This window comes from Macaca thibetana, chromosome 2, assembly GCF_024542745.1.
Source record: "Macaca thibetana thibetana isolate TM-01 chromosome 2, ASM2454274v1, whole genome shotgun sequence".
In the NCBI taxonomy this organism is placed as follows: Eukaryota; Metazoa; Chordata; class Mammalia; order Primates; family Cercopithecidae; genus Macaca; species Macaca thibetana.
The window spans coordinates 94,179,321-94,203,039 of record NC_065579.1 but is presented as its reverse complement, the minus strand read 5'-3'; the positions used below and the strand labels follow the sequence as shown (position 1 = coordinate 94,203,039).

The window sequence follows — 23,719 nt, the reverse complement described above, 5'->3', positions numbered from 1 at the left end:
TTGTTTTGGCTTATTAATTTTGTGCATACACTTTTACCTTGGAACAAGTGACACAAGTCAATAAAGCCAGAGAATGGACCTAGTTAACTGTAGAAATAATGCCTGATGGCATATCTAGGCCTGAGACATATACATGAGTTATTTCATACATTTAACAAATATTGACTTAGAATTGACTTTCTCACAGCACTCTGCCAGGTACTATGAGTTACAGGAGTGAGTTAGAAAGACAGGAGTCTACAACATGCAGGAGCTGTGAACACAAGACACACCAAACGTGCAAATTAGGTAATAGCAAAGAATAGCAATCAATCTAGTGCCCATCAGTGGTGGACTGGATAAAGTAAATGTGGTATATATACACCACAGAATCCTATTCAGCCATAAAAAAGGAATTAAATCACTTCCTTTGCAGCAACCTGGATGCAGCTGGAGGCCATTATTCTAAGCAAATTAAGGCAGAAACAGAAAACCAAATATGGCATGTTGTCGCTAGTAAGTGGGAGCTAAACATTAAGTATGGACATGAAGATGGGACACTGGGGACTCCAAAAGGGGGATAGGAGGGAGGGGGCAAGGGTCGAAAAACTTCCCATCAGGTACTATGTTTACTAATTGGGTGATGGGATCAATAGAAGCCCAAACTTCAGCATCACACAATATACCCTTGTAACACACCTGCACATGTATTTTTTGAAAATGGCAATCACAGCAACCTGGATGGAATTGGAGACCATTATTCTAAGTGAAGTAATTCAGGAATAAAAAACCCAAACATCACATCTTCTGACTTACAACTGGGAGCTAAGCTATGAGGATGCAAAGGCATAAGAATAATACAGTGGGCTTTGGGGACTCGGAGGGAAAGGTGGGAGGTGGGGTGAGGGATAAAAGACATGGGGTACAGTGTATACTGCTCGGGTGACAGGTGCACCAAAATCTCAGAAATCACCACTAAAAAACTAATTCATGTAACCAAACACCACCTGTTCCCTAAAAACCTATGGAAATAAAAACTAAAAATAAAGTTAAAAATCCAAAGTGGAAATTAGGAAGGAGCAGGATAGGGACTACCTGAGTGGGCCTGACATGGTATGGACCGGGCTCAATGGCCCACACCTGATCGCTGTCCCCATAGCACAGCCCCACTTTTGTACTGTCTCAGTATCACAGCAGAGGGTGGAAACCCTTCCTGGGCATCACAGATTTCTTTCTGGCAAGGTTTCTGCCTTATGACTCTAAGTTCTGTCAAATGCACACTCTTTAATATTTCCCTGGTTCCTTGGACTAGTGTAAGCCCCTCAGGTAAAGGTAAAAAATGTAGAGTTTCTTCTCTACAACACTTCATCTAGAGCTGTCATTCTAGGTATGCCCTTTCCAGCCTATTGAATTTCTAATACCTGGAGCTGGCCAATTTCCTAACTCTGGTCTCCAGCTCTAATGCTGTTCTGAACCAATGAAATCCTATTTCACAAGACTCAACCCACATACAAGTAGATCTTCTGTGTCCCTTCATTTCTGGGAATCCCCAAAGGGGGGGTCTTCTTCACAAATCTGTTTTCTTTCTAGAGCTCCACTCTCACCTGAGCACGTCCGCTCCCTAAAAATCTCTTGAAGACACCTCATAGGGGGCCACTCAGAAAAAGGCCACCGATTTCCACACAGAGCCAGCCAAAAGTACGGGCTCTCTGTATCTACATATCCACATTTATAGATATCTATACATGTATTTATATCTCTCTGTATTTATATCTATAGATGTCTGTGTATACATATAGATATGTATTTATGTCTATCTGTATTTATATCTATAGATGTCTAGATATATATAGATATAAATACAGATATACAGACATAAATGCATATATAGATATCTATAAATGTAAATATGTATAGATATCTATATATGTATTTATATCTGTCTGTATTTATATCTATATATGTATTTCTATCTGTATTTATACCTATAGATATCTAGATATATAGAGATATAGCTTTAGATACACAAATATAGCTATAGATATCTATATATGCATACTTGTATGTGTCTATCTAAAGCTTTAGATATATATATAAACATTTATATATTTGTATAAAGATTGTGTGTGTATATATATATACTAAAACTATAGATATAGCAATACCTACATATCTGTCAATATTTATATCTATACCTATACGTACTTAGATGTGTATCATATTTCTTTTAATAGCGTGTGTGTGTGTGTGTGTGTGTGTGTGTGTGTGTGTGTGATTCCTGGCTTTAGTGTCCCTCTGCTATCCTTAAATGTACCTCAAGCTGCTACTCTGATCCCAGCTCTGCCTTTCCTTATGTCCCTGAGGCAGAAAGGTGGGACTATGTCGTGTTTATGAGCACGTCTTGGGAGTGGCAGAGTTATAAGAGTCTGGTCTCAATTTTTTTTTTCTTTTTTTTTTTTTTTTTTTAAAGACAGAGTCTCTCTTTTGCTGCCCAGGCTGGAGTGCAATGGCACGATCTCAGCTCACTGTAACCTCCGCCTCCTGGGCTCAAGCAATTCTCCTGCCTTAGCCTCCCAAGTAGCTGGGATTACAGGCACATGCCACTATGCCCAGCTAATTTTTGTATTTTTAGTAGAGATGAGGTTTTAGCATGTTGGCCAGGCTAGTCTCAAACTGCTGACCTCAGGTGATCCACCCATCTTGAATTCCCAAAGTGCTAGGATTATAGGTGTGAGCCACCACGCTCACCCTCAATATGACAGTTTTAAAATAAAATTTAAAATAAGGCAGAAGGACTGCTCTACATCATGAGTTAATTTCCCATGTGTTCATACACCTTAAGTTCTCGACTAGTCTTTTAGTCAACACTGATCAAAGGCCTTCCGCCTGCTTGACCTCATACCAAAAGGATAAGGCACAACTTGCACCCTTGAGGAGGGACTGACATGCCAGCCACAAACTGCAATACTTCTAGAGTGCAAGGCTGTGATCCCCAGCAATATGATGTGTGAAGTCTGAGGACCTGGTATCACCTTCCATGGGGCTTCTGAAAGCAGAAACCTAGCATTCTGGTGATTCCTCTGTTTCTCTCACCCACGATGTCCAACCAGTCACCAGAGCCCATTGGATCTATCCTGAAATATCTTTTGAATCTGCCTGTTCCTCCCCATTGCCACTATCACTATCCCGGTTCAAGCTGCCATCATCTCTTATTGCAATCAGCTCTTCTCTGGTCCATTCCAGTTCTGCTGCCTGTCCAGTCACAGGGACATCCAGAATGATCTTTCAGGAATGCTAATATAAGTCACTTCCAGGCTTACACCCCTGCAATGTATGGCCTTCTCACCCCTCTAATCCCAGCACCTGGCCCAGTGCTTAACACTCAGAGGTGCTTTGAAGTGATTGCTGACTGACTGACTGATGGAATTCAGTTATTATTATGTGGTTCTCTAACTCGAAAGGTGAAAGACTTGAATGATTCCTACCAATTTTTTATGAGACAGAACTGCATGAGAACAGTAAAATATTACCTACCCTGTCTCAGTATCACCAGCAGCTGTATTTATCAGTGAGGGAACTCGAGGGCCGGAGAAGAAAATCTTTCCATATGGAGCATGCTGAGTTGTCTCTTGTTTTATAGAACTGTCTCCAAAAGTTTCCACATCCTTTGCCATTTAAGAAACTCTGTGTCTGATGGCTCTGTTCATTGAGCACACACTTTCCCATTTGCAAGTCTGCAGGCAACCATTTCACCATTTTTGCCAAATGTATATATCAACTTTATTACTAATTTTCTTAATATTTCTTTTCATTTCACCTAGATATCTTGAATATCATCATTTTGACTAATTCTAAGCATTTATATCCATGAAGTATTAGGATAGATATGTTTGTTAAATTTTTTCCAATATACATTAAAACAAAAATATAGCTATTAATATCAAAAAATGTTCAGCTGTGCATCACCCACATTCATCTGGTCTACCAGCAGCAGTCTCCTGTCACACTTTCGGAAACACCAATACAAAGAATTTATGAGAGTTATCATTGAAATGCAGAAGAAAACATGTTTTCCCAGGTACTCAAATCCAGGGTAGGAAAAAGGAGAAGGTAACCTAGCATGTTTCTAATCTAAGAACGTTGTTAGGAAAAATGAACAAGTGGATATAACTTCTATCTATTAAACCTCACAGAATACTAGAGTCTTGGTGGCTGTGGGCTTCCCAGGGCCATCTGTCAGAACGACTAGCAAATGGGGAGGGGTTACAGGGGAAGCTTTATGTCAGTCTCATCAGTTTTCTTGGCTTGTAGTCTGCTTTCATCTCATAAAATTAAGACTCAAAAAATTAAGGAAGTAAAAGAAAGCAAGTCACAAATCATCAAGTCCCTCAAGTACCTCCCAGGCACAGCTGTGTAAAGATATAGGGTATGTCTTCCCATAACATGACCAGGGCTAGCTCTGGACATTTTAAGAGATGTATAGTTATTTATGACTAATCAAAGGATTTTCAAAGTCATTCTCTATAGGTTTTTGGCTTGACACTCTGCTTTAGGACTTAAGACACAAATCAGCCATGACATGGGAAGGAACCTTTCCTGGGGAGAACAGATGCTGTTTGTGGCATGATCACTACACTCTTCCTAATGGTGCTGCTGGAGGGAAATGCTGACAGGAATGTGCTTGTAATCACTCAGAATTGTCTTCATGTTCATGATATTGTGACAATAGCTCAAACTGCCATAATCAAGGTATATACATTTATTTATAACATTTATTCATCTACATTTAAAAGTTCTTTTTACATTTATAAATTCTGTGCCTCTGGGACCCCATTTTGTTTGAAAAGACATGTCATACTTTACATTATCATCCATTTAGCAGGCAAATTAAAAGCAGTGGAAACATGATTGAAAATGATATCATTGTTTAACTAAAATCATGGTAAAGAGAGTAATGAGAAAGTTGACAGTCTGTGAAGGTTAAGAAGGAATAGCTCACAGTGAAAGTCTTATCCCTCCCTCTCAGACCCTGAAACACAGGAAATTACTGCATCTACTCACAGATTGGTCATCACTACCCATTGTAACATCTAGTTATCTGCCTTGAAGGGGGAAGACAGAGAAGCAGGTTCAGTAGTGCAAAGATAAAGCAGTTTGTTTCTGAATGCTTTTCTCAGTGAATTAAGAAAAGGTATAATTATCTGAGAGTGAGGAGGTGACAAGGATGATTATTGAGGAGAGAGAAGGCATGAATAATAGATATTGATGAGTCTATTGACTAGGAAAATAATTTAGGATTGCCAGGCAGGGTTCAGGGCCCACTGACTCTTGTAGTCAAAAATTTAAAGTAGAATCACCCAACATGGTGGTACTTTTTCCTCCATACATACTCAGATGCTTAGGTACAGAGGAGTCACTGAGGGTGACCAGAGGTTAACCAGGGGTGGGGTTTGTCAGGTGAGTATGGTTGGAGGAGCAGAAAGGACAAAAGGACTAAAGGTGAATGCACATTGCTATGGTTTGATATATTCCCCAAAAAGTATGTGCTGGAAACTCAATCATCATTGTAACAGTATTAAGAGTGGGACCTCTAAGAGGTGATTAGGCCACGAGGATGGATTAATGCTGTTATCTCAGGACTGGGCTCATTATTGTGGGAGTGGGTTCTTTATAAAAGGGCAGGTTCAGCTCCCTTTTGCCTCTCTTTCTTGCCTTCCTTTTGCCTTTCTGTCATGGGATGACCTAGCAAGAATGCCCTTACCAGATGCTGACCCCTCAATCTTGGACTGGCCATTCTCCAGAATCATGAGCCAATAAATACCTGTTCATTATAAATTATCCAGTCTTGGTATTCTGTTATATCAGCACAAAATGGTCTAAGACACAAAGAAACAAATATCCTGATGGACCAAGAGTGCAAGATAAGTAAGAAGGAAGTCAGAACAAGAAGGGTTCCCTGACAATGAAAAAGTGAAAGCTTCTAGAATACAGGGATGAAGGATTATTGGAATGGAGCCACAAGAAGATGAGAAGTGGAGGTCAGAGACTGGAGTGCCTAAGGTCAAGAATTTGGAGGCTGGGCATTATTGAGGATTACAAAGACTAGAAAAGGACCATGGAGAAGATTTGTAGAAGGCAGAAAGTTGAGAGACTAGGATGTTGGATAGGTCACTGAAGGGATGCTGAGTCACCAAAGTGGAAATTCACAGGACTAGTGGGCAAAACCACATCAGTGATCTAGGTAATAAAGTGTTCTGTGAATGAGAGGGACTGGTTACAAGGCTGAGAGATGGCTAGAACAAGGATCATGGTGGATAGTACATTCAGATGGCAAGCACTTTAAAGGACCTGGAGTTCTGGTCTGGAGTAAGTCCAGAGTTAAATTGGAAAGAGAATAAAGAGCCACTATTTGAAAAAACTGCAAGGTAGCTGTGCCCTTGGGGGAGAGGCAGACTTCAGAGCAAAACAATGATGGCCATTTTCAGAGAAGAGCTGAAGACAGGAAGCACCTGCTGGTGATGACAGTGAACTCCAGAGGGCAGAGTTTGGGGACTCAAGGTGGTGGAAGCAGAGTCAGCAGAATAGAAGCTAAACTACATTGCATGGGGAAAGAGTCCAGGGATGAAAGAGACTTGGCTTTATGGAGATGAGAAACTTGATAAATGGGTCCTGGAGGCACTGTAGAGGATAGCAGATTAGGAGTTCTAATGACAAACTCCTACTTGCAACCAATTTCTTGGATTAATTGTGATGCCAATACTTGGTGGTATGCAGTGTTAAGGCAGCAGTGGTCTGGTCTTTCATGGAGCAGAGAAAATTTGTTCAATTTCTCCTCAGCCTTCAGAGAGTTGCACTTCTACGCTGGAGGAAGTAGTTTTTCCACTGAGGGACAAGTTTATTTTGGAAGGTTATTTAATCTACTATATACTTGTAGAGCCCTTAGTGTGCACTATGCACTGTTCTAGGAACACAGACTGTATCAGTAAAGAAATGAGACAAAGATCCTTGCTCCCAGGGCACTTACATTCATTACACTATATAATGAATAAAGTTATACAGCACAATAGAAAGTGATAGGGGCTACAGAAAAAAGAAGCTATAGAGCAGGATAAGAGAACACCTGGAGTGCTGGTATGTTGGGGAACTGAAATATTGAATAGGGTAGTCAGAGTGAGAATGTGACATTTGAGCAAATACTTGAAGGTGGTACAGGAAAGAGTATGGCAGGAAGAGGGAACACCCATGCAAAGGTTATGGAGCAAGCTTGCCTGTTGTGTTAGATAAACAATAAGAGGACAGGGTGGCTACAGCAAAATGAGCAAAGGGAAAAGTAGTAGGAAGGTAGTAAAATAATTAGAAAGAATTGTAATTAAACAGATGGCAACTATTCCTAGAGAAAGAATCTATGTCCCAATGGACATCAGCACATCACACAAAATCACTTCTGAGTTGGAAGTCACAGCCAAGGCAGGATTAGAATTCAGTTCTCATTTTACCTCTATGAATTCTGAATTTTTCTCTGGAAATGAGAAGTTGGAGTAGAGATCTTGCTACATTTCCATCTGGTTTTAAGCCTCAAGCCTCAAGAGAATAGGAACATATGCTCTGAGGACAACAGGTTGCAGTGTTTTGTCTCTGGAGGACACTGGAAGCTTATCGAGGCAGACATTTAAGACCGATTTTCTTTTTTTGACTAAATGAGTATTTTTAAAATTAATTTATTTATTATACTTTAAGTTCTGGGTTACATGTGCAGAATGTGCAGTTATGTTACATAGGTATCCATGTGCCCTGGTGGCTTGCTGCACCCATCAACCCGTCACCTACATTAGGTATTTCTCCTAATGTTATCCCTTGCCTAGGCCCCCATTCCCTGACAGGCCCCAGTGTGTGATGTTCCCCTCCCTGTGTCCATGTGTTTTCATTGTTCAACTCCCACTTATGAGTGAGAACATGCGGTGTTTGGTTTTCTGATCTTGTGATAGTTTGCTGAGAATGATGGTTTCCAGCTTCATCCATGTCCCTGCAAAGGACATGTTTTCACAGTTTGCCATGTGGCTGCAAAAACTACCTATTATCCTCAATGAATGTGCATTCAGAGTCCACTAGAGGGCAGCCCTGCACTTAGAAACTGAAAAAATGTTTACTTGGCAAAGGGAATGTATCATCTATTGGGCTGTGATGACCAGAACAATCAGAATGAATAACAAGACACTGTGAAAAGCTTTCAATAGGATTTCGGTTTTTCAACACTTCTTTAGTCATGGGCTGTGGCCTAATATAACAACAATTAGTATCAGAACTTGAATGTCTGATTTTTAAACCTTTCTGGATACCTAATAGACATTATTTCACTCAAGCCTCAAAATAATTCTGAGTGGTGAGCTATCTTTATTGTTCTGATAAGAAAACAGAGACTCAAAGAGCAGAACAGGGATGGGGATGGGGTCAAGATGGCCGATTAGAAGCACTGGCAATCAGAGGCTCCCCTTGAAAAGAACCATAACAGTATGCAAATCCTGCACCAGCAACTGAGGTATCCAGATTCCATCAGTGGAAATGACTAGGTGGCTGGTGTGATCCACAGAGAAGAAGGAAGAGTAGTGTGGTGTGGTGTGGTTGCTACACGGGGCAGAGATGTCCACACCCCCCAGCCAAGGGAGGCAGTGAGTGAGTGTACCACCCAGCCTGGAAAATGTCCTTTTTCCATGGAACTGTGCAACCCATGGATTGGAAGATCCCACTCATGAGTCCATGCCACTGGGGTCTAGGGTCCCAACCATGAAGCCATGCAGATTCTCAACAGGCACTAAGCTAGAATCTGCTTAAGGCTGCTAAGCTCCTGGGGGAAGGTGACCAGCGCCACAGCTGTAGTTGCCTGCTGTCTAAGCCATTTGGGCTCCTTGGTAGAAGGGTGACAGCTGACACTGAGACTGATAACTGCGTAACACACTAAGCTCCCAGGGCAAGGGAAGGGCAGCAGCCATCTCTATAGCTCCAGGCCACGCTTTCCCCCTGCTGGAGCTGGGGAGGCTGGATGGTTTGGTCCCAAGAGGTATCCCCCACAGTCCAACACAATGGCTGTGGCAGACTGTGGACAGAGGGCCTCTTCAGGCCTGACCTTGACCCATCAAGGCAGGGCCTCCGTACAGGAATTCCAATAACTTCAGTCAGGGACTCAAGGACAGAACTCTGATCTCCCTGGGCCTGAGCCCCTAGGGGGAGGGGTGGCTGTAGTCTTCACAGACCAGTAGACTTAGTCTTTCCTCGTGCTAGTTCTGAAGAATTCAGGCAGCCCAGATGCGTGGGTTTCCCCCAGCGAAGCACACCTGCTCCACCAAGGGACAAAGTGCTTTGTTAATGGGTTCTGCTCCCCTTGCCACCTAACTAGGTGAGACCCTCCAACAGGGGTTGTCAGACATGCTATACAAGAGTGTTCCTACTGGCATCAGTTAGGTCAGAGATCTCAGAGGAAGGAGCAAGCACCCATCTTTGCTGTTCTCCAGCCTCCTTGTGTGACATCTCCAGGCATGGGAATGAACCAGATGAATAGGGCCTGAAGTGAATCCCCAGCAAACCACAGCAGTCCTACAGAAGAGGGACCTGATAAGTGCAAGAAAAGCAAACAGAAAGCAACAATAAGAGCATCAACAATAAAAAGTCCCCACAAAATCCCCATCCAAGGGTCAGCAGCCTCAAAGATCAATATTAGACAAACTCATGAAGATGAGAAAGAATCAACGAAAAAATCCTGAAAATCTAAAAGGCCAGAGTGTCTCTTCTCCTCCAAATAATTGCAATGCCTCTCCAGCAAGGGCACAGAACTGGATGGAAGATGAAATGGACAAATGGACAGAAATAGGCTTCAGAAGAGGGGTAATAACAAACTCCGCTGAGCTAACCGAGCATGTTCTAACCCAATGCAAAGAAGCTAAAACCCTTGATAAAAGGTTACAAGAGCTGCTAAATAACCAGTTTAGACAGGAACATAAATGACCTGATAGAGCTGAAAAACACAGCACAAGAACTTCATGAAGCATACACAAGTATCAATAGCCAAATCAACCAAGCAGAAGAAAGGATATGAGTGTTTGAAGACCATCTTGCTGAAATAAGGCATGCAGACAAGATTAGAGAAAAAAGAAATGAAAAGGAATGAACAAAACCTCCGAGAAATATGGGACTATGCAAAAAGACCAAACCTATGATTGACTGGAGTACCTGAAAGAGCCAGGGAGAATGGAACCAAGCTGGAAAACACACTTCAGGGTATTATCCTGGAGAATGTCCCCAACCTAGCAAGACAGGGCAACATTCAAATTCAGGAAATACAGAGAACACCACTAAGATATTCCATGAGAAGACCAACCCCAAATAATCATCAGATTCTCCAAGGTCAAAATGAAGGAAAAAAATGGTAAGGGTAGCCAGAGAGAAAGACCAGGTCACCTACAAAGGGAAGCCCATCAGACTATCAGCAGACCTCTCAACAGAAACACTATAAGCCAGAAGGGAGTGGGGGCCAATATTCAACATTCTTAAAGAAAAAAATATTTTCAACCCATAATTTCATATCCAGCAAAACCAAGCTTCATAAGCAACGGAGAAATAAAGTCCAACATCACCGATCATTAGAGAAATGCAAATCAAAACCATGCTGGTCAGAATGGCAATTATTAAAAAGTCAAGAAACAATAGATGCTGGTGAGGCTGTGGAGAAATAGGAATGCTTTTACACTGTTGGTGGGAATGTAAATTAGTTCAACCATTGTTGAAGACAGTGTGGCAATTCCTCAAGGATCTAGAACCAGACATACCATTTAATTCAGCAATCTCATTACTGGGTATGTACCCAAGGGAATACAGATCATTCTACTATAAAGACACAGGCAAACATGCTTTTTGTAGCACTATTTACTATAGCGAAGACATGGAGTCAACCCAAATGCCCATCAATGATAGACTGGATAAAGAAAATGTGTTATATATAAACCATGGAATACTATACAGCCATAAAAAGGAATGAGATCACATCCTTTGCAGGGACATGGATGAAGCTGAAAACTATCATCCTCAACAAACTAACACAGGAAACGAAAACCAAACACCACATGTTGTCCCTCATAAGTGGGAGCTGAATAATGAGAACACGTGGACACAAGGGGAGAAACAACATACACTGGGGCCAGTCATGGGGTAGAGGGCAAAGGGAGGGAGAGCATTAGAACAAATAACTAATGCATGTAGGGCTTAAAACCTAGATGACGGGTTGATAGGTGCAGCAAACCACCATGGCACACATATACCTATGTAACAAATCTACACATTCTGCACCGGTATCCCAGAACTTAAAGTAAAATAAAAGTAGTAATACTAATAACAAAAAAGAGCAGAACATGAAACAGGGAATTTTGTTCACATGATTTATTGTAAGGGTAGCCTCAAAAGAAGGGGAACAAAGGGAGCAGGATACAAGAAGAGAAGGGGACAAGCAGAGATATGGCCTCAGCTGGAGTCTGCTTTGGTCTGACCCCATGGGAGCTCTGGAATATGCTTTGTACTGCAGAGTTGGTCCCACCTTAAGAAAAGAAGATATGCCTTTGTGCCCCTACATTAGCAAGTCATGTCTGCAAGAATCCACTCCACCCCCCACCCATGGGGGTTATATTCTCTATCAAGGAAAGTTCTCCAGAGACAGGAGCAGCTCAGCCATCAGGGATCAACACTCAGAGCCATGGGATATGGGTGCACTGGACTGGCAAAGGGAAATGGGCATGGTACCGCAGCAGCATCCACTGTGGAATATCCTTCCAATGATACTGCTAGTAGGTTTCAGAGCAAGACTTTAAACCTAGGTCTGTTTGCCTTTCACACTTTATGCTCTTAGGGAAGTTGAGAGAAAGAGACAGAGAGAGGAAGAGAGAGAGAGAGGGAGAGAAAGAGACAGGGAGAGAAAGAGACAGAGAGGGAGTGGGGAGGTAGAGGGAGAAGAAGGGGGGAGGGGGAGAGAGACAGAAATGTTTGATAATGTTCTCATATATAAATGTAAAAATACAACAAAATCAATAAACTAGGAAAAGAAGAAATGAGGAAAAGAGATCAAAGTAGCAGGAACCAAGTGTAACCAGAATGAGGCTGGCCCTTTGGGGACATGTGCTCTGACTCTATGACGAGTTTCAGGTTGCTCTTAATGCTTGGATATCCACCAAAATTCAAGCCCAATTCTCACCTAACACTAGCAAGTAACAGTAATATCAATTTGTGCATACATAAAGGCGTGAGTAATATTGCACATCACACTGAGAAACTTCTGTTTAAAAACCTTCCTTACAACCTCCGTCCTGGACGGAAAAGTCTTTTCCCTAGTCTGTCTAAGTTGGCCTGGCCTGCCCCACGACCACTCACTATTTTATAAACCCAGCCCTGAGATTGGGAAGCAGAGGCCAGGCTGATGTGTCAGTCATCTGCTGCACCAATATACTAAGAGAAGAGATAATTTAATGCTTTCACTGGGCACCAAAGTTTTTTCCAAGATTTCCGGCAGTCAGAGCAAAAAAGGAAAATATGGTAAATTATTTAATTTGCAGTTTCCAAAAGAAGAAGGAAACTCACTAGTTAATAATAACAGGGGGTATTATTTCCTGACATCTAATTTTAGATTAAATTTATCATGTGGGTGTTTATATTGAGGAATCAAGTAACATGAAGGTGAATGTTCTCAAGTATTTTATAAAGAATGTGTTCCTACTATTATTTTTCTTAGAGCTCTGTTTATTCCGTCCTGGTCCTTATAATCTATAATGAGTGACTTTGTATATCTCTTCATTTGTTCATTTGTCAATTGTCTCCTCCACTGGAATGTCAAAGGGCAGAGGCTTCGTCTATGTGGCTTACTGCTGCACCCCCAGCCCTCCCCGGGATCCAGTGGCAGGCTATTCGTCGAATAAATAAGTAAATAGAATAGATGAAGCATCATGGTGATGTAGTGTGCCATGAGAGGATTTAGTAACCAATACTATCAGGGTCAAAATTGTCAAGCATAAAAATCAAAACCTAATTTGTTATGGAGAGTACTTCTAACCAGTAACTCATATCATTCAAATTTTAGGGTTAAAAATTATGTTATATAGCAAATATTATGAATATATACATGATATGCAAAGAAGACAGCTTGACCAAGTAAACAACTGTTACCTTTTGTGTTGTTTTAGATTTGCTTTCCTCTATGCAGTGGTATTTCCCATTTTCCTGACTTGATGGTTTTACTCAGTGTTCCATAAACTGCACAGGCACTGGCAGGGATAAAGGAACTGGGCCACAGAAAGGCTGAAATGTAATCCAGGCCCACCTTTTCAAATATCAGAAACCTGTATTTCAAGTTTATATTTGGCCATAGTATTTGGTTATGGATTAAGCCTCATCAAAAGTAAATTTCAAAAAGATTTCTGAAGAAGTTTCTATGATTGCTTTAGATTTTAAATATTTGTAATCTTTGGTTAAACACTTAATACCCACCTCTATCACGATAAATTCTTTTCGTTCTATGATAGGTCAAAAGTAATATTCTACACAACTGAAATTTATGGAAAATGCAGTTGACATATCCTCTTATCTACGAGTTTGACATTGCTGGGTAAATAATCCTGGAGAAATTTTTTGACAATGTACCACGATATAGTCTTGCCTTAGAAATCAGAAAGTGTTTTCAAAATTCTGTTTTCAGGGGCAATGAGGAATGGTAATTAGGACCATGATTTAAGCAGTAACAACAACAAATTGACCAGAGATAGATTTTTAAAAGGCATCTCTTCCCCTAGAAAACGTTTTTAAGGAATAACAATATTTACTGGTTAGCTTTTCCTACTAGATATTTTATGATGTTGAAATTACTAGATTTGTTATGAAAATATTTTGTGTAGTTCCCAAGAGGCTTGGCAGGCCTCAGGCTTCTGAAACATAATGATTAGCAATTATTGGTTATTTAACACAATCAAGGTCATCGAGCATTTACAAATAATGTTTAACAGTAGCTTGTAAGTGGTCCGTTTGGTAATTTCCTTTGGCAAGAAAACTGGAAAACTGACATTTTCCATTAACGGAAATGTCAAGCAACATCAGAAGATCAAGCCTATAAATAGGGGTCCAATTTCTCATCGTACATACATGTATATGGTGCTGCCAATACATACAGAGGCTTCTGCTGACACAGCTGTGAAAGGATGGCTACATCCACAAAACCCTGTTCAACTTTGTCACCAATTATATTCAGTTGACTTGGATAAACTTACCTAACTACTACTCTCTACAGAGCCGATTACTTTCTTCCTGTTTGGTGTATCTTGATACTAAGTAGCACTCTAACTTTGCTCTGTCTGCCATTCTGTTAAGCACTTTAGATGTATTGTTTCATTGAATGATCTTGGAAATCTAATAAGATAGGTTTGTCCTTAATTTATCGTTGAGGAAATTGAGGCATATTATAGTTTACTATAGTCATGTGTTTGTAGGTTCACTTCCTCTTTTAGGACTTTGAGTTCTTTAAAACTGTGTGTGTGTGTGTGTTCTCTAATCTAATCGGTTCACTTTTATTTAGCCTATTGATATCTCCTGAGTTCCTCCTATGTGCCTGAGTCCTCCCCGAAGACTGACATATAGTAGTAGGTCCTCCATAAACATCTGCTGATATGTGCTAACCTCCAATGTTAAATTGGCTCTTAGCTGTATGTCTTATATGTAACATACGTTCCTGCAATTGAAAGAAATTTGTCAGATAAAATTGTCTCTTCAGGAACTTGGCAGTGTTTCCAATCCAGCAGCCAGGCTAACAATGAAAATGACTCAAAACATCTCAAAGGAAGAATCACAGCTGAGAGTCTCTGCAGCAAGACCCCAACAACATGAAAAGGAAGTAATGGTCTTCCACAGTACCAGGCAATGCAGAAGGCAGCTATTATTTTGACAGAGCCAGATTTTGATGACCTCCCCATATTTGCTAAGTAATGGAAACCAAATGCTAAAATAGAACTCACAAAAGTGAAGAATGCAAGGAGGAATACGATTAATAGATATCAAATAACAAAAGAAGTACTAGTATTTTAAAAAATTGTAAAAAGAGCCCAGACAGCAGAGATCTAACAGACAGACCTAAATGCAGAAAGAAAGGCAGACGTAACAGTGAAGAATACAACCCAGATAAGGAAGTCCACTGTATCTGGCAATTTTTTTGTGTAAAATTAAAAAACCAAATTGGCCTCAAAGAATCTCTGTCTTTTATCTTCAACTCTGGGCCAATTTCAAATGCAGACACTGATTCTGATTATGTTTGGTAAAGGCAAGAGGTTTCTCTGGAGCCAGAAAAGTCATATGCCATATATCAAACTTTAACCTAATGCAAAATTCCACGACACTTATGTTATTTTAATTGTGGTAATATATATACAACATAAAATTTACCACCTTAACTCTTTTTAAATGTATAGTTCTGTGGCATGAAGGACATTCATATTGTTATGCAACCATCACCACCATCTCCATCTCCATAATTCTTTCGTCTTGTAAAACTAAACTCTATACCCATTAAATAATAACTCTCCAATTCCTGCTTCCTCCCAGCCTCTGGCAACTACCATCCTACTTTCTGTCTTTATGATTTTTGACTACTCTAGACACTTACAGATATTTTGAATAAAAATGTAAGAAAATGAAAGTAGGCACCTCAACATACACTGATCAAATGTGAAATATGTCCAAAATATGCATTGCTGTTTAAATAGAAAAGGTGACTGAAAATCCAGCCAGGACAAGGTAACTAAAGCAACAGTGAGTATCATACAGAGCAATGAGCATTTTGATTCAAAGGCATCTATGATATGAGGTCAGAGCAGGCACCAGATCCCCCTGATCTTTGCAGACATTTTCAGGCATTTGGGTCTGACTCAGTGATACAGGAGACCACTGGAGGATTCTGAAGAAAGCAGAACATTGTATTATATGTTCTCTTAGCATCTGTAGTGGATGCTGATGGTGCCACACTCAGAGCTCCTTAAACTTGCACTCATTTTCTCTGTTGCTGTCCCCCTTGTCTGGAAAACTGCCTTTGGCCTTATGGGAGTTCCTCTATCCAAGGGCCATGCCCATCCTGGGTTAACTCTGGTTAACGCCTGATTTGCATGGGGGAACAGCTATGAAAGGCCAGCCACTTGCCTTAAGGTGGGACAACTCTGTGGTGCAATTCATTTTCCAGAGCTCCCATGGGGTCAAGCTGAAGCTCCGTTCATCTGAGACCACACCCTTCCCCTGCCTCAGATTCGGACACTCCCCTTCCCCTGAGAGCATTCTTACAATAAGTCATATGTACCCGAACCCCTGTCTCAGGTTTTGCTTTTGGAGAACCCAGCCTAGGCAGCATTATGATCTTTTGCCTTCATAACCTGTGTTACAGCTGTTAATTTTCTGTGATTTCTGTGATTCTTTGACTAATTTCTGCCTCCCCATTGGCATGTGAGCTCCTGTGCTCACCTTTTCTTCCTCAGTATCAACCATAGGGACTAGCATTCACTGAATGATTTAAACAGATCTTGTACAAGTCTTTTCCGTACTGGCTTTAGTTTTCATTACAAAAACATCATGTTGGTGCTGTGTAAAGGTGACAAAGTATTTATGTGATGACTGCGTTTATTTGAAAATATAATCAATTGCCATTTTAAAATCACCTATTAAATGCCATGAAATCAAATGTTACCTGCATCTCCCAGTGAATGCATGACAAAAGATGGTTCCTTTGACCACATCTGCCAAGTCAGCTGCTTAGTTTTTTTTTTTTTTTTTTTTTTTTAGATGTAGTTTCACTCTTGTTGCCCAGGCTGGAGTACAATGGCGCCATCTTGGCTCACTGCAACCTCTGCTTCCAGGTTCAAGTGATTCTCCTGTCTCACTCTCCCAAGTAGCTGGGATTAAAGGTATGCACCACCATGCCCAGCTAATTTTGTATTTTTAGTACAGATGGGGTTTCTCCATGTTGGTCAGGCTGGTCTCAAACTCCCGACCTCAGGTGATCTGCCTGCCTCGGCCTCCCAAAGTGCTGGGATTATAGGCGTGAGCCACCGTGCCTGGCCAGCTGCTTAGTTTTAATTACCAAACAATGAATGTCCTAAGAGGGACAAACTCATTAAAAATATAGTTTGAAAGCTAAGCATAGTGGCACGTATGTTATAGTGGCCAGCTATTCAGGAGGCTGAGGCAGGATGATTGCTGGAGTCCGTGAGTTGAAAGCCAGCCTTAGCAACAGCAAGACTCCATCTCAAAAAACAAACAAAACAAAAAACAAACAAACAAAACTGGGTTGGTGCTTCACAGAGCTCTACTGTGTGAAAAACTTTAGGACTTAGGCATTCCAGAGCTACTGAGTTTTTCCTTTTCATTCAAGAGTCAACACTAATGTACAATGAAGCTATCAGCGTTTCTACAGATGGGCTTCTCCACCTCCTATGCAATTTCCTCTTACTTTATACCATTTTTCAAAAGTGGAGGTAATAAGAAAATCTTGCCTCAAATATCATGTTGAAAGTGAAAAAATGCTACAACTTAAAACATAAAGGAGACTGGAGATCTAAGTGATATATTCTGGTGACATTTTTAAAAAAAATACAAAGTCCAGTAAAACACATAGATAAACTGTGTAGCATTTTCCTTGCAAACAAATGTCTTTAACAAGATCACGGAGGTACCCATCTAAAGACTAGGGCACTAAACTCAATTTTAGTTATGTGACCAAGACTGAAGAATGAATTGATTTCTTGGTGATCTCTAAGAAGTCTTGTTCCCAATCAGCACATGGTCAAGCTTGTGCCAAATTTCTGGGAAGACTGTTTATGTCAACTCAAACATATGGCATTGAGGAATTATAATCCTAGGTGGAACATAAAGTCCACAATTATTTTTACAATGTGAGAGAGACAGGATGCATTTAATCAGGGAGAGGCTGTATAACTCACTTTGCACAGCCTCAAGGTCACCTAATAACAGGCAGACAAAAAAGACTGCTGTGGAAGACACCAGTCACACTCCACAGTGCAGATGGTTCATGTCCACAGTGCTCATCACCCACTGGCATCTTAGTGTCTCAAACTGAGATGCTACTTGTTCAGTAACTTTATCCAGGCAAAATAAAACTTCCAGTGTCACAGGAGTCTGATATATATCCATGCACAAAATACAGCTTATCTAAATTTCTCTTGAGGACTAGGATAGCCCTTGCTAATTTCTATGAATGCATTGTATGTCACCCCAGTCTCAATTCAAGGGCATCAGTTAAGACTAACCCTCATCAGTAGCAACATGATACCACGTCTGGGTCTAGAACCACATTAGAAGGGCTAAAGTTTGCAGTTCTAACTACACAGTGAATTTGTATATCAGGGGTCCTGTTGAGATGAGGGTTGGAAAGTCTTTTTTTGTTAATAAACGGGCATTATTTGTGTGGATATGTGATGACATTTACCCTAACCAGGACCTCAGACATATATAACAGGGGCTCCACAGACATTGATAAATGAACAATTTCTTGTACAAACCCAAAGGAGGGGAAAGCTGACCCTTATATAGAAAGGTGGTGACCAGCACTGATCATCTCAGGAAAAGGAGAGAAATATTTTTATATGAGGGGTCTGGAAGGTTGGGTCTGAAGAAATTACAAAGGAGGAGGTCAGAAGGTACATAGGGTAGAAGAATAAATGTTGATCTAGAAATTAAATAGCCTCAAGTTTTATGGATTTGACTCTCTATATTTGCTCCTTGTTTGTTCTACCCTCTCAAGTTTTATGCAGATCTCTATTTCACAAGACTAGCTTCCACCCAATTGTGTTTAACCCAAAGTTACCATGCCAAGCACTTTTAATAGGGACAATACATCCCTCCTGTGGAGGTGGATGCCAAAGGCAGTCGGAGTGAGTTTTGCCTGGCTCTTCAGGCACTAAACAAACATCAGGTTGGGAATGCATCAGAGAATACACTGGTCATATCAACAAGAGCATCCTTGTCCAAAGGCAATAACAATCCCATAGTCAACTGGGGGCCATGTGAATTCCCTGTCAGTTTCTGGAAGCTGATTCAGGGTCCCATTTTCTCCCAAGAGATCTGCTCTCAGTGTGCTGACTAAGCCTGATCCTGGCCTGAAGACTTGCCCCTTCCCTCCTAGTCCTTGGCATGGACTCCCCCTTAATGCACACTTCCTCTCTCACTTCTATAGTGTTTTCTTTGGAGGCATTACTTAGTGGATAACGTGAGGAAGGAAGTGGGCAGTTTTGCTTACTTATTATCACCCTTTTTTAAAAAAAATAAACCTTTTATGATTAAAGGAAATTTAGAATATAAAGTGCAAAAGAGAAAACAAAAACACACAGAATAATTATTTTTAATATTTATGAATATTCCCTCCAGATCTTTTAAAAATCAATATGAACACACATATGTACATTCTCTATTTATTTACAAAATTAGTCTTACTACACATGCATTTTATTATTTCTACTTCAAAAACACAAAGACAGTATGATAAAGAGTCACATTACTCATCAGTTGCACCAAGAGATAAAATCAAGATTTGCAGGGCATGGACTATTTTTTGGTCCAAAGAAGAAGCCTGTCAATGTACTCTAACTTCACTGCCACTATGGAAAGAAGGACCTATTCTCTTATTTTAAAAGAAGAAAACTGAAAGGGGGAAAAAGAAAACAATGGCAGGTGAGTGCAACACCTGTTTCTATTTCCCAGTCCATCTGTGTGAGCTTCTCATGTGTTACCATTTTAATCTGTCGAAGCATAGTCAGAACACGTCCCTATGTCAAAAAATACTGAGAGTGAATATTCAAATAAAAAATGTCAAAATAACAGAAATAGGATTGGGGCTTGATACTTTTTAGACTAAATGTATTTCCTTATTTTGTGCAGCATAATCTGTAGTCATAAAAAGCAATATTTGTTATTTTTAAAAGTAAATTTAGAATCATAACAAAGTTTAGTTCCACGTTAAAATTATTTCATGTCACTGATACTTTAAAATCATATCCCTCTGCTGATATGGTGCTATTTTCACCCAATAACAAAGTTAAATTAATATGCAAATAATTGCATGCTGGGAATGACAGAGGTACTAATAATAATCACATTGTCAGTGCACTCTGAATAAGAACTAGACTACCAAAAATTACTACCTCAGAGAAGAAACCAGTGTTGTTAATAATTATTCCCATTGAAAGAGAAAATTCCAGGGTGAATATCTGTATTTATTCCAAATTGTCTTTGTGAGTCATTAAATCTTGCTCATGTGAATATAAGATATTATAAAAAGTAATTGAAGTTTAACATGTTGCCAACATTTTGTAGCTAATAGTCATGGAAATACAGATACCTGATACTGCGTTTTAAGGTGATTAATGCTTAGGAATAGCAAAGAACCATAAGTGTCAATTATATTTTTACTGGCATTTTATTGCTAAGGAAGGTTGTAAATGCCAATTCTGCTTTACTCTAGGAAGTAGAAAACGTACATTTATTAGAATTCCTTAACTGGATTTATGGTCAACAGATGGCACATGAATCATTCATAGGTATAATATGATAAACTGTAGCAAAACCTCCAACCTGGCTTTATTCACAGCTGGGAGTCTCATCCACGAAGACAGAACAGAGTGCTTGTCATAAGGTATAAATAAGAATTTAATTCAAAATAATCTAAAGATTAGAGCATTAGACTCAAATTTAATTATATGACCAAGGCTAAAGAATGAGGTGATTTCTTGGTGATCTCTAAGAAGTCCTGTTCCCAGTTAGCACATGGTCAGCTGATGCCAAATCAGTCTGCTATCGCTGGTGTTCCCGGGACCTTGAAGGTACAGGTTTCTTTTGTGCAATGACAACAGATACCTTTTGAACCTTCTCCAAGATGAATTTTTAAAATGCTTCCATCTGGTTTTCTATTTGATTTATGATCTAAACTGTATTTTTAAGTAAAGCATAATAATCTAGACTATCAATATATATGCTATTATCTATACTATTGTAACTGTGAGAGGCCATAATATGCCACCCCCAATACACCTTTTGACAGGAGGATTGTTGAGCTGAAGGCAAGAAAGAAGTAGATACCTGAGAGCTCTCTGCCCTCCTTCTATTTGCCTAAAATCAGGACATAAATTTACAAAAACATAATATATCCCATCTCCCCTTTCTACCAGGAAGAACAAAAGCTAACCAATGAAAACTTTAGACCCTTATGGACCTGGAGATGGCACCAGAGGAATCTACATTAACAAACTTTAACTAACTAGCCTTTATTTGCCTTCCCACAAGTTGCGGCCCCTGGAGACTCAAAGTCCATTTCCTTTGTTCTGTCACTTCTCTAAAAATTTACTGTTCTTTTTGAAGATGTTATATAAAGTGTAATTCAGAGTCACCTCTTTGATAATTACTCCTTCTCTAGGTATCTCCCATGTATGTATGAAATATGCATGTTAACAAATTTCTGTTTTTCCCTTGTTAATCTGCTTTTTTGTTGTTGTTGCTGTTGTTGTTATTACAAGTGTCTGTTTCAACTAAGAACATATGAGTGCTAAGCAAAAAATTACTTTTTTCCCTACATATCTAAAAATCCTCCCTATAATCCTAAATACTATAGAGAAAAGAAATTACATATGTAGACACAATTACAACTCACAATGTTATTATCTGCCTAATACAGTTTTTATGAAATCACATTGTAGTAATTACAAAGTTAAACAATGTGCATTAGTCACAATTTCTCCCCACTAATCCCAAATCTTTCAGCCACTTTCTGTCATTAAATTCTCCATCATGAGGTAGGCTGGAGGGAAATGGAATTCGAACTGGGGTAGTTTACTAATTTTCTTTTTATCTCTGGCAAATAAGTAGGGAAAAGTAGAAATGTATGATCAGTAGGAGCACTGAAAGGAGATGGGGCACTTTGTCTTATGATCAGAGTTTAGGTTAACACATACACACACACACACACACACACACACACACACACACATACACGTAAGATGCTACAGTTATTCTAACACAGTACAAAATGCTTCCTCAATCTCTTACCTCTTTCCCTGTTGTGAAATGAAATTCTTATCTATTTTATGAATTAGTTGAGGTAACAACAGTGGCGACAACTATAATAACAGTAGCAGTTATTATATTGAATGCTATCTATTGTTTTTTTTTTTTTTTTATTTAGCCTCTGCAGGGACTGTCAAAAACTGCCAATGCCAACTCTATTTCAAGTCATCACAGCAGGGTACTGGGAAAAGTTTTCAATTAGCAATAATTGTGCTTCAGATAAACCTCACTGGCTACAACAATTGCCACTGTGTGAAGCTCCATCTATTGTTAAGAGTAATGAACACACAGAAACCAGAAAACCTAGAAGAGACAGATGAATTACTGGACACATACACTCTACCAAGACTAAACCAGTAAGAAACTGATTCCCTGAACAGACTAACAACAAGCTCCAAAATTGGGTCAGTAATAAACAGCCTAACAACCAAAAAAAGCCTGGGACCTGAAAGATTCACAGCCAAATTCTACCAGATGTACAAAGAAGAGTTGGTACCATTCCTACAGAAACCATTCCAAAAAATTGAGGAGGGACTCTTCCCAAACTCATTCTATTAGGCCAGCGTCATCTTGATACCAAGACCTGAGAGAGACACAACAAAAAAGGAAACCTTCATGCCAATATCTTTGTTGAATGTTGATGCAAAAATCCTCAACAAAATACTTGCAAATAGAATCCAGCAGCACAACAAAAAAGCTAAGCCACCATGATCAAGTAGGCTTCATCCCCAAGATACAAGGTTGATTCAACATATGCAAATCAATAAATGTGATTCATCACATAAACAGAACTAAAGACAAAAACCACATGATTATCTCAATAGATATAGAAAAGGCTTTCACTAAAATTCAATATCCTTTCATGTTAAAAACTCTCAATAAACTACTTATTGAAGGAACATACCCGAAAATAATAAGAACCATCTATGACAAACCTACAGCCAACATTATACTGAATGGACAAAAGCTGGAAACATTTTCCTTGAAAACCAGCACATGACAAGGATGCCTTCTCTCACCACTCATACTCAACACAGTATTAGAAGTCCTAGTCAGGGCAATCAAGCAATAGAAATAAATAAAGGGGATCAAAATAGGAAAAGAGGAGGTCAAACTACCTGTTTGCAAACAACATGATTCTATATCTAGAAAACCTCAGTCTCGGCCCCAGAACTCCTCCAGCCAATAAACAACTTCAGCAAAGTTTCAGGATACAAAATCAATGTACAAAAATCACTAGCATTCCCATACACCAACAATAGCCAAACTGAGAGCCAAATCAAAAAGGCAAGTCCATTCACAATTGCCACACAAAGAATAAAATACCTAGGAACACAGCTAACCAGGGAGGTGAAAGATCTCTACAATGAGAATTACAAAACACTGCTCAAAGAAATCGGAGAAGATGCAAACAAATGAAAAAACATTCCATGCTCATGGATAGGAAAAATCAATATAATTAATATGGTCATACTGCCCAAAGCAATTTACAGATTCAATGCTATTTCTATCAAACTACCAATGACATTCTTCACAGAACTGGAAAACAACTATTTTAAAATTCATATGGAACCAAAAAAAGAGCCTGAATAGCCAGGGTAATCCTAAGCAAAAT

At 39.7% G+C, this 23,719-nt stretch overlaps 2 protein-coding genes and 1 non-coding gene across 8 annotated transcripts in view; all 3 read right to left on the bottom strand.

Moving 5' to 3' along the window:
• The window catches only part of MYRIP (myosin VIIA and Rab interacting protein), a 418,438-nt gene that overhangs the window by 226,656 nt on the left and 168,063 nt on the right, over nt 1-23,719 (bottom strand). The window lies entirely within an intron of this gene.
• Nucleotides 1-23,719, bottom strand: part of RPL14 (ribosomal protein L14) — a 575,215-nt gene that overhangs the window by 416,805 nt on the left and 134,691 nt on the right. Inside the window, exon 1 of one of the 5 annotated variants that reach the window (XM_050780442.1) lies at nt 8,626-8,629. The exons of 3 other annotated variants lie outside the window; for them this stretch is intronic. Coding sequence is in view for 1 of the 2 variants with exons in the window: in XM_050780433.1 (XP_050636390.1) it covers nt 7,843-7,849 (7 nt within the window). In the remaining variant the exon portion in view is untranslated. Of the gene's footprint in view, nt 1-7,842; nt 7,865-8,625; nt 8,630-23,719 lie in introns of those variants that run through there. One more of the 5 variants, XM_050780433.1, reaches the window with a different exon arrangement.
• Nucleotides 22,223-22,364, bottom strand: LOC126949596 (U4 spliceosomal RNA). The gene has a single exon (XR_007723857.1). It is a non-coding gene; the product is annotated as a U4 spliceosomal RNA (small nuclear RNA).